At 42.7% G+C, this 11847-nt stretch overlaps 1 protein-coding gene across 2 annotated transcripts; it reads left to right on the forward strand.

The window, feature by feature from the left end:
• The first annotated feature begins 501 nt into the window (after positions 1–501).
• LOC115105757 (non-POU domain-containing octamer-binding protein-like) lies at positions 502–5433 on the forward strand. 2 transcript variants are annotated; one of them, XM_029628102.2, is made up of 10 exons: positions 502–623; positions 1311–1437; positions 1527–1720; positions 3011–3312; positions 3423–3518; positions 3660–3856; positions 4085–4272; positions 4512–4533; positions 4644–4744; positions 4940–5433. In XM_029628102.2, exons 2-10 carry the CDS (start codon positions 1311–1313, stop codon positions 5042–5044), a joined length of 1332 nt encoding a protein of 443 aa, XP_029483962.1. In that variant the 5' UTR covers positions 502–623; the 3' UTR covers positions 5045–5433. The 2 variants fall into 2 exon arrangements, with proteins under 2 accessions (XP_029483962.1, XP_029483961.1); XM_029628101.2 differs by having other exon boundaries at positions 505–629.
• Positions 5434–11847: the final 6414 nt, after the last annotated feature.

Raw genomic sequence — 11847 nt, forward strand, 5'->3', positions numbered from 1 at the left:
TTAATTACAATAATTCCACCAGACAGGCTATCAAAAATATATATATTTTAAAAGGTAGGCCTCAAAACCTTCCCTGAATGACAGGTCGCCACTGGAATTATGAGGCCTTTATGTGCTTTTTTTAACGTCAATTTGTCAAAATTCACAAAAAAAGTTTCTTTAGCTGATGAAGATTATCTCATAGGACAAAACGTATAAAGTCTGCTAAGCCTGTGTTTACCACATTCCTTATTATGGGTGTTTATCACAAAACCCCATTCATTTCTCTCAGGCTTTTTCCAACAAACCATGGCGGAGTTATTTGTGCCTACAAAAGACACAGTTACTATTTATCTTACCCTTTAGCGTCGTACAAACTATAAACGTAATTTCCAGACAAAAATCAAAGAACGTTCAAATACAATATGCACCAATCAGATTGTTAGATATCTTGTTCTCTATATAATTGACGGCAATTGTTCCAATCACTGCATCTCTTCACGATATCCGCCTCCTCTCTGTCAGCAAATCTACTTTCTCATGCGTTATCAAGGTTGTTTGTGAATCCATTCTCTGTTCTTTGTATAGAGCGATTTTCCCTGCTACCGTGCGTTGGAATCGTATTGACCCAAACATTCATTTTGGTAAAGGTATGAAGTAATGGTTGGATGTATAAAAATTGTGCTTTCATCTGAGAAGTATCTTATATTAGTTAGCAATATGTTGGATTAATTTACTAGAAAAAAACGAGTGTGCTAGCTAGCTATTGTTAGCTAGGAGTGAGGGTGATTAGCTTAGCTAGCTGGAGTTGTTGCTAGCCCGCTTCCCAAATGTATAAGGTAGCTAGCCGCTAGCTATCGGTAGTTATCGAACGTGTGCTACTACGTTTTAGTTCGTTAACTGATTGTTTCAACATCGATGTTCGTTTGCTAGCTGCCAATGCACGCCTTGAACTAGTTAGCTAGCTAATTAGGTGGCTTTCAAATTCGGCTAGTTAGCGTTAACGCGTTAGGTAGTCGCTTTACTCTATCTTGACAACTTAACTAACTAGCCAGCGATGTCGCATTTCATTACTTAGCCGATAGTAACGTTCTCTCAAAACGCCACTCTTTACCAGATACTATTTGCTTGTTAAACGTTAACCAAAAATATTTTAGACGGTGAAATGATCAGTTAACGTTATATAACTAACTGAACACTTACATTAGCTAGCTAACGTTATATCGTTAATCTAGCTTTGGAATCTTTATTTTATTTCATAACTAGTTAACCCGATTATGTTCTCTATAATTAATGTAGTGACTGTGTTAATGACTGTCCTTTTTTATTAGATGCAAGGAAACTGGGGCCCCCGTGGTGAACAGCAGAATCATGGCCCATCTAGACACCAGATGGAAAGTCAGAAAAAACCTGGAGATAACAGCAATGGACAGCATGCAGATGAGCAGGAGAGCCCAAGTAAGATGGGATTCATTGCCTCCTGAGCCCTGTATTGTAAGGAAATTAAACCGTGTATTAGATGATTATAATATTTTGCTTCTCTGTAGATGCTGGGATAACCATAGATCTACAGAACTTCAGGAAACCTGGAGAGAAGACTTACACTCAGCGTAGCCGTCTCTTTGTGGGAAATTTACCAACTGGTGTTACGGAGGCGGAGGTGGAGAAGTTGTTTTCCAAGTATGGCAAGGCAGCTGAGATTTTCATCAACAAGGACAGGGGGTTTGGATTCATTAGACTGGTAAGTTGCTAGTGTAGTGGATGACCAAGTGTATCTACTGCCTTACTGAGATGTATAAATGCTGTCGCCCCGGCTTTAGAATTGCCTTGGCGTTTCCAGGTCAGTGGTATTGACAGTGCCTCGTGTGAGTTGTTACGTTGAGAAGGGTCGTGAGTTCGCACCCCGGTCAGGTGGAATTTCCACTCTGTCGCAGCAGTATATTCAAGTGATGGAAGTTATATTCCTCACTCCTAAATTATATGGAAAACAGACTGGCTGGCTGACCTCACACATGATTTGCGCAACGAGGTGGCTGGAAGGTGTACGTTATGAATCTGAACGGTCAGATAACTAGCAACAATGGGGAATCTTGGCTTCGTTTCAGCACATCTTATTGATACCATGGCATGTTCTGACTGTCATGTCCATGCTAATATGGCTAAAATTTGCTAACTAACAACTCTAATGATCTATGTGAGACAAGCGCACATTGTGCAAATGTTTTTGTTTTCAATGAACATTTGGAGACAAAATAGTTTACATGTTGTCAATAGTCTAAAGGCGTCCGCATGCTTCCCAGCCGAAACAGTTAGGAAGAGTTTTTATGACAGCATATTTTATGACAACATTTTGTGGCCTTTTATACTTCGGTGGGGGGTTTTTCAGCTGTTCTGGCGCGCACTTTTTTTTCTGGAGGCAAGCCAAAGTCTACACCCCTTTGTTGTTGATTGGTCAGTGGTAGAGATGCTTCAATAGTCTTTGTCATTCAACCAGAGACAACTCATTTTCATGTTAATTTTTTCATTGAGAAATACTGCAAACAGATGTGAAATTGCGTGACTAAAATCTCATCTTAGATGCAGCTGTCTAAGGCACTGAATCTGTGCTAGAAGTGTCACTACAGACCCTGGTTCGATCCCGGGCTGTACAATTAACCCAGACGACGCTGGGCCAAGGGAGGGTTTGTCCGGGGCAGGCCGTCATTGTAAATAAGAATTAGTTCTTAACTGACTTGCCTAGTTAAATAAAAATGAAATATCTGACGTTTGAGGAAGTGTATGCTGGCTATGTCATGTCAAAATAGACAAACGGTGCTATTGTAGCTTTTTTTTCTAGTTTTCAAGCCAAGGTCTTTTAAGGCAGTATGCAAGCTGAGTTCGGTTGGGCGCCAGCCGAACTAATGCATGCTGATGCCTTAAGCCAACCCTGTCTGTTTTGCCCTAAGTGTTGGTTTTTGTTGCTCAATAGCCAACCTTTCTATTTATGTGATAAATTTGGAAATGTTCTAATTTAATAATTTTCTACCAACAGGAGACAAAAACAGTGGCTGAGATTGCTAAAGCCGAACTTGATGAAACCTCATTCAGAGGCAGACAGTTGCGAGTGCGGTTTGCGACACATGGTGCTGCTCTAGCTGTAAAGAATTTGCCACAGTTCATTTCCAATGAGCTCCTGGAAGAGGCTTTCTCCTTCTTTGGCCAGATTGAAAGGGCCATAGTTATAGTGGATGATAGAGGGAGACCCACAGGAAAGGGGATTGTGGAATACACAGCCAAGCCTGCAGCAAGGAAGGCTCTGGATAGGTGCGCAGATGGAGCCTTTCTATTGACTGCGTAAGTATTATGCTGGAAATGTATTAAAACATGTTGATGTTACAAATGCATTTGTTGTGAGGTTTTCAAAATGGCAGAAGTCGTCATGCTGATTTGTTTTCTGCTTTCAGATTCCCCAGGCCAGTAACAGTCGAACCAATGGAGCAGTTTGATGAAGATGAGGGACTGCCGGAAAGGATTGTAAACAAAAACCAAGTTTTTCACAAGTGGGTAATACTTTCTCAGAATGCATTGGTCAGAACTGTGCGTACAACAATCTCACACTTTGCTGCTGAAAAGAGGTACAATCCATAACTTGAAAATGTTGCGTACTGAGCTGTTTCTCTTATGTAAAATCTCTCCGCCAGGGAGCGGGAGCATCCACCAAGGTTTGCTCAGCCAGGGACATTTGAGTATGAGTATGCCATGCGCTGGAAGGCCCTTTTGGAGATGGAGAAGCAGCAGTATGAGCAGGTTGACAGGAACATAAAGGAGGCTCAGGAGAAGCTGGAACAGGAGATGGAGGCAGCCAGACATGAGCACCAGGTTGTCCTGATGCGACAAGGTATGCATGTATGGTCTCGGTCCACTCTAAAGACTCATATCAATACAAAGTTTAGGATACCGATGAACACAACGTGGTGTCTTATGGGAAAAGTGTCCTACCACCAGATTTAGCCTAGAGGTCAATCGCATACCACACCGCTTGAATGTAGTCCTGTTAGCAATTGATTCATATGTTTTAGGTCTTTTGACTGGGTTACTAACAAATGGGGTGTTAATCTCATTATAGACCTTCTGAGGCGTCAGGAGGAGCTGAGGAGAATGGAGGAGCTCCATAACCAGGAGATGCAGAAGAGGAAGCAGATGGAATTGCGTCAGGAAGAGGAGCATCGCAGGAGGGAGGAGGAGATGAGGATGCACACTGAGGAGAGGATGAGGAGGCAGCAGGAAGGCTTCAAGGGGAACTTCCCTGGAAATGTGAGTCTTTGCTTCTTGACACTGCTTAAATGCACAGAAATGAAAGTTACCTAAAATGTTTCTAAGCATCTTTACAATTGTTTTGTTTGTGGTTACTGGTAGTCAGCGATTGGAAAAAGGACAAGTAATTCTCTAAAAAAAACAATTTTGGTTGGTCATTCTGAAAGCTGTATATTGTTTAATGTATCTGATTTAAGAAATACCTTTAATGTGTTATCTTTTTTTTTTTGTGGGAGCAGGAGATGCGGATGCACATGCAAGGTAAGTTTTCCATTAGCAGTCAGATCTTCACTGAGTTATCAAGGGCTCCATGTTATCTAGTAGATATTGCATTGGTTTGCAGATGTGCTGTCTGTCTTGGTTTGGTGTAGGTCAAGTAATGAACAGAAACGCAATGGGTGGTGTTGAAGGAAAGCCCAGCGGGCCCAACCCTGGAGCTGCCATCATGCCTGCTGAGAACCCCCCTTTAATGGTAATATAAGAGACCACTTAGAATAACAAACCATATATTTACATACCAAGATGAACTAATTTATTGTGCCAAAGAGAACATAAACAAGAATGTATTTGATCATTTCACCTCTGGTGTCCTGGAAATATACCGCTGCAACAGACTTGCTTTCATTTGTGGTTGTCACTCATGTTATGTATTTTCTGTTTTCTCCAGCAGGGGGCAGGAAACGACACCATGCCCGTAGGAGGCCAACCTGGCTTCGCAAGAGGCCCTGGCCAAGGCCCTGCTGACTTTGCCAACAAGCGTCGCAGGTTCTAAAATGGTCAATTAAACTTTTTTACTTTTCAAACTGTACTATATTTTAAGTCATACATGGATTATTACATTTTATGTACTGTGAAAAATTGTATGCAGATTTTTTTTTAAGTGTCAAGTTGGCATTTTCGTATTTCAGATGAATACTGCTTCTGTATAGACTTTCTTTTTATTCCTCAAAACCAGTGGTGTAGTGGAGGGTAAACGCAAATGCATTGCAAATGTGTGGAGTGTTGCTTTTTTCACCTTGACCGGCGATCAGTTTACCCACCTATTTTTATACCACTACACCACTCCTCAAAACAATGTACTTTTATATAGCAATAGTACATTTGTCACGCTCTTCTCTCTCTAAGCCTTTCTGAACAGCTTTAAATAAAATCTTAATTCCATGTAGGGTTTTTTGGTACTTTGTCATGTTTTAATGTTCATGTTAACTGTGTTAGAATGTTATCCTTTCCTTTAAAAGGCTGGTTCAGCAACTGTATAGAAGACATGCATAAGAGGATAATGTAGTTACAAGTATGATTTGAAGACTTGGTCTTTAAAGCATTTAGATTTTTACTAAAGCACTGTTACACATCAGTGAATCATATGATATAAAAATAGTATAAAGGTATTTGAGTGAAGCATACCATTGTTCCTATGGTCTAATGTACAAGTTGGTGTACTGTAAAATAGGGTGTTACTCTGCCATTTAACTCAAGTGTTTGTCTAACAGTTCAACTTTTTGCTAGTCTACAACTCACCACATTTACAAATGGCACTTGACATTTATTTACAGATCAAAACAAAAGGCATCAGGAATGTGGCAAGACATCAGGCTTGAACCCACAGCATGCTGCTTAGTGCAGACCTTAATTTAGCCATGAGACAGTCTCTCGTTAGCTTGACGTGTAGACTTAGCCTGCATGTTAACTACAAGCAACCATCAAAGATCTCAGAAAGTAGGGATGTATCCTAATTCAAGCTTGGACCACATTGGTCTATCTGTAGAGAAAGGGGAACTAATAGAACGCTAATATTCTGTATATTTGAGAACTTTAGTTAAGTGTTTCTACCCATCGATGCAATACAAGGTGGTCGATTTCAAAATGAGGTAATGCATCAGCAGTTTCTCTTGTCATTGTAGAACGTGAGTTATTTAGAACTTGTCAAATGTCCAGATCCACTAACCTATGTCAGCTAATGTTTTTAGCCTGTTGATTTTGCTGTAATGTTTGAGTCATGCATTAGACATTGGCCAACAAGAGGGGACAGTGCTTGTGGCCATAGACTGCCACATCTATTTCATGAGTGGAAAAAGTTTGGGAAGCTCCACAGTAAGCCACTTAAAGGACAACACTAACTCGCGGTCAAGTGTCACTTCAAAAGCACTCGTGGATAATACTAGGATGTGTAACCTTTAACTAGGCAAGAACAAATTCTTATTTACAATGACGGCCAAACCCGGGTGCCGCTGGGACAATTGTGCGCCGCCCTATGGGACTCCCAATCACGGCCGGCTGTGAAACAGCCTGTATTCAAACCAGGGCCTGTAGTGATGCCTCTTGCACTGGGATGCAGTGCCTTAGACCCTGTGCCACTCGGGAGCCCATCTCTAAGATGCTGCTGAATGAAAATGTCAGCATGCAGGAAAATATCAGATGTACAATTGTAAATACATAATCACATTTAGCCCAAAACCTATAGTCTACTTTGCATTGTTGAAGATGGAGCAAAAAGCTGCCGTATTCTGTTGGCTCCATGACCATATTCCGGGAATGTCCATTCCAAGTGCAGGGAATAGGTTTTGACCATTACCAATCAGTGATGGACATTTTGAAGTACAGTGACTTGTGAAAGTATTCACCCCCCTTGACATTTTTCCTATTTTGTTTCCTTACAACCTGGAATTAAAATGGATTTTGGGGGGGTTGTATCATTTCATTTACACAACATGCCTACCACTTTGAAGATGCAAAATATTTGTGAAATTGGACAGGGAAACAACTTGAGCGTGCGTAACTATTAGTCAATACTTTGTAGAGACACCTTTGCAGCAATTACAGCTGCAAGTCACTTGGGGTTTGTCTCTTAAAGCTTGGCACATCTCTAGCCACTGGGATTTTTGCCCATTCTTCAAGGCAAAACTTCCAGCTCCTTCAAGTTGTATAGGTTCTGCTGGTGTACAGCAATCTTTAAGTCATACCACAGATTCTCAATTGGATTGAGGTGTGGGCTTTGACTAGGCCATTCCAAGACATTTAAATGTTTCCCCTTAAACCACTCAAAGGTGTTGCTTTATCAGTATGTTTAGGGTCATTGTCCTGCTGGAAGGTGAACCTTAGTCTCAAATCTCTGGATGACAAACAGGTTTCCCTCAAGAATTTCCCTGTATTTAGCACCATCCATCATTCTGACCAATTTCCAAGTCCCTGCCGATGAAAAACATCCCCACAACATGATGCTGCCACCACCATGCTTCACTGTGGGGATGGTGATGAGAGGTGTTGGGTTTGCGCCAGACATAGCATTTTCCTTGATGGCCAAAAAGCTCTATTTTAGTCTCCCACGTGCCTTTTGGTGAACACCAAATGTGTTTGCTTATTTTTTTCTTTAAGAAATTGCATTTTTCTGGCCACTCTTCCATAAAGCCCAGCTCTGTGGAGTGTACGACTTAAAGTGGTCCTATGGACAGGTACTCCAATCTCCACTGTGGAGCTTTGCAGCTCCTTCTTGGTTATCTTTAGTCTCTGTTGCCTCTGATTAATGCCCTCCTTGGCAGGTTTGTTCTGGTGCCATATTCTTTCCATTTTTAAAAATGGATTTAATGGTGCTCCATGGGATATTTTTGATAACTCAACCCTGATCCGTACTTCTCCACAACTCTGTCCCTGACCTGTTTGGAGAGCTCCTTGGTCTTCCTGGTGCCCCTTGCTTAGTGGTGTTACATACTGTGAGGCCTTTCAGAACAGGTGTAGTTTTACTGAGATCATGTGACACTTAGATTGCACACAGGTGGACTTTATTGAACTAATAATGTGACTACTGAAGATAATTGGTTACACTATATCTTATTTAGGGGCTTCATAGCAAAGGGGGTGAATACATATGTGCGCACCACTTTTCTGTTTCTTGTAATTATTTTTAACAAGTTATTTTTCATTTCACTTCACCAATTTGGACAATTTTCAATGTCCATTACATGAAATCCAAATAAAAATCCACAATGCAGATGGGACACAGATTAGCCAGCTAGATGAAGAATAATGGAAAGGTAAATTCTTCAGAGATACAATTTACTGATAAATGGGTGTCATTGGATAGTTCTCCCCCACTATTCTTATGCCAGAGTAAGACTGGCTAATAGATTGAGACGGCTCTTTAAACATCTCGTTGTATCCCCAGGAAACACTGTGGAACTCATCTGTACACTATCCTGCAAGGTGAAGTGATGTTTTTACACATTATTGTAATGAAACAGCAAGGAGCAGGTCTCGAACCTTCGAGCCCGAGGTCCGGGGCAGGGCGCTATCGACTGTGCTGCAAAAGCATACTCGTTCGGTATAGTATAAATCGCGTTTATAAAACCAGGGTCGTTACAAAGAGCGCGTCCTCGCGCTAGCATGCGACTCCAGCTAGCTTGCGTCTTACAGGAACGCGCTCACCAGCCAAGCACACGCACTGTCGTGGATGCCAGGTCCGATCACTTGTGACACCAGTGTAATGAAACAGCAGGGGAGCAGGTCTCGAACCCTCGACCTTCTAGCGCGAGGTCCGGCGCGATATCGACTGTGCCTGCTCGTCAATTTCCGCGCTTATAAACCCAGGGTCCTTACACTATATTAATTCAAACTGGTGAAAATAAATTGCTATTAGCTACCAAAAAGTTCAGATCCAGAACCTCACTAGGATGCTCCACATTTGGCAAATGTGCCTGATCTGATCAGGCTGATGGCGTTCAAAGTCAGTGTCCACAGTGTTGACAGATTGAGAAGCATCATGATGATAAGAAAATATGTTGCCCAGGTACACATCTCGTAAAGTGACAACAGACAGAAAAAAATAAGTTAATTAAGTATATAGGCTAGAGTGTATTCTGCCATTTTTTCCCTCTTGCTATCTATCTTGCCAGCTACAGAGCTAACTGGGAAGTTCGTTAGCTAGGTCGAACCGGAATGTACTCAGAAATGTCAGGAATGATAATTTACTTGTAAACTCAAATCAAATCCAATTTTATTTGTCACATACACATGGTTAGCAGATGTTAATGCGAGTGTAGCGAAATGCTTGTGCTTCTAGTTCCGACAATGCAGTGATAACCAACAAGTAATCTAACTAACAATTCCAAAACTACTGTCTTATACACAGTGTAAGGGGATAAAGAATATGTACATAAGGATATATGAATGAGTGATGGTACAGAGCAGCATACAGTAGATGGTATCGAGTACAGTATATACATATGAGATGAGTATGTAGACAAAGTAAACAAAGTGGCATAGTTAAAGTGGCTAGTGATACATGTATTACATAAGGATGCAGTCGATGATGTAGAGTACAGTATATACGTATGCATATGAGATGAATAATGTAGGGTAAGTAACATTATATAAGGTAGCATTGTTTAAAGTGGCTAGTGATATATTTACATCATTTTCCATCAATTCCCATTATTAAAGTGGCTGGAGTTGGGTCAGTGTCAATGACAGTGTGTTGGCAGCAGCCACTCAATGTTAGTGGTGGCTGTTTAACAGTCTGATGGCCTTGAGATAGAAGCTGTTTTTCAGTCTCTCGGTCCCAGCTTTGATGCACCTGTACTGACCTCGCCTTCTGGATGATAGCGGGGTGAACAGGCAGTGGTTCGGGTGGTTGATGTCCTTGATGATCTTTATGGCTTTCCTGTAACATCGGGTGGTGTAGGTGTCCTGGAGGGCAGGTAGTTTGCCCCCGGTGATGCGTTGTGCAGACCTCACTACCCTCTGGAGAGCCTTACGGTTGAGGGCGGAGCAGTTGCCGTACCAGGCGGTGATACAGCCCGCCAGGATGCTCTCGATTGTGCATCTGTAGAAGTTTGTGAGTGCTTTTGGTGACAAGCCGAATTTCTTCAGCCTCCTGTGGTTGAAGAGTCGCTGCTGCACCTTCTTCACGACGCTGTCAGTGTGAGTGGACCAATTCAGTTTGTCTGTGATGTGTATGCCGAGGAACTTAAAACTTGCTACCCTCTCCACTACTGTTCCATCGATGTGGATAGGGGGGTGTTCCCTCTGCTGTTTCCTGAAGTCCACAATCATCTCCTTAGTTTTGTTGACGTTGAGTGTGAGGTTATTTTCCTGACACCACACTCCGAGGGCCCTCACCTCCTCCCTGTAGGCCGTCTCGTCGTTGTTGGTAATCAAGCCTACCACTGTTGTGTCGTCCGCAAACTTGATGATTGAGTTGGAGGCGTGCGTGGCCACGCAGTCGTGGGTGAACAGGGAGTATAGGAGAGGGCTCAGAACGCACCCTTGTGGGGCCCCGTGTTGAGGATCAGCGGGAGGAGATGTTGTTGCCTACCCTCACCACCTGGGGGCGGCCCGTCAGGAAGTCCAGTACCCAGTTGCACAGGCGGGGTCGAGACCCAGGGTCTCGAGCTTGATGACGAGCTTGGAGGGTACTATGGTGTTGAATGCCGAGCTGTAGTCGATGAACAGCATTCTCACGTAGGTATTCCTCTTGTCCAGGTGGGTTAGGGCAGTGTGCAGTGTGGTTGAGATTGCATCGTCTGTGGACCTATTTGGGCGGTAAGCAAATTGGAGTGGGTCTAGGGTGTCAGGTAGGGTGGAGGTGATATGGTCCTTGACTAGTCTCTCAAAGCACTTCATGATGACGGAAGTGAGTGCTACGGGGCGGTAGTCGTTTAGCTCAGTTACCTTAGCTTTCTTGGGAACAGGAACAATGGTGGCCCTCTTGAAGCATGTGGGAACAGCAGACTGGTATAGGGATTGATTGAATATGTCCGTAAACACACTGGCCAGCTGGTCTGCGCATGCTCTGAGGGCGCGGCTGGAGATGCCGTCTGGGCCTGCAGCCTTGCGAGGGTTAACACGTTTAAATGTCTTACTCACCTCGGCTGCAGTGAAGGAGGGACCGCATGTTTTCGTTGCAGGCCGTGTCAGTGGCACTGTATTGTCCTCAAAGCGGGCAAAAAAGTTATTTAGTCTGCCTGGGAGCAAGACATCCTGGTCCGTGACTGGGCTGGGTTTCTTCTTGTAGTCCGTGATTGACTGTAGACCCTGCCACATGCCTCTTGTGTCTGAGCCGTTGAATTGAGATTCTACTTTGTCTCTGTACTGACGCTTGGCTATTAAACAAGCTAAGCGTCAGTACAGAGACAAAGTAGAATCTCAATTCAACGGCTCAGACACAAGAGGCATGTGGCAGGGTCTACAGTCAAGAGAGAACGGTCTGCAGGAACAGCTAGAAGAACAATGGTGGTAAATAGTAAAGTCATAATATTATTATTATGCGCGAATTAATATACACATTCAGTTTAAATTCCCGCCATGACAATATTTTTCTTGAATATTGTTCCAAACAATGTAATAAATAAATGGCACCAACTGATTTTTCAGTGACAGTTATGCTTCTCCAGCTCTGGTTTTAGAATACACTGGGGGTTTTAGCACCAGATCTCATAGTTTCAAACCATATTTGCTGTAATTATTATTTTGTACAATCTATTTATTAGAGCAAGCCTACTTTCTCAGTCTTGCGCACACCAACTGCGTAAAATTGAAACCAGAGAAATTGTTGATATGCTCGAACACATGAGTGTGAGCCAA

This window comes from Oncorhynchus nerka, linkage group LG22, assembly GCF_034236695.1.
Source record: "Oncorhynchus nerka isolate Pitt River linkage group LG22, Oner_Uvic_2.0, whole genome shotgun sequence".
In the NCBI taxonomy this organism is placed as follows: domain Eukaryota; kingdom Metazoa; phylum Chordata; class Actinopteri; order Salmoniformes; family Salmonidae; genus Oncorhynchus; species Oncorhynchus nerka.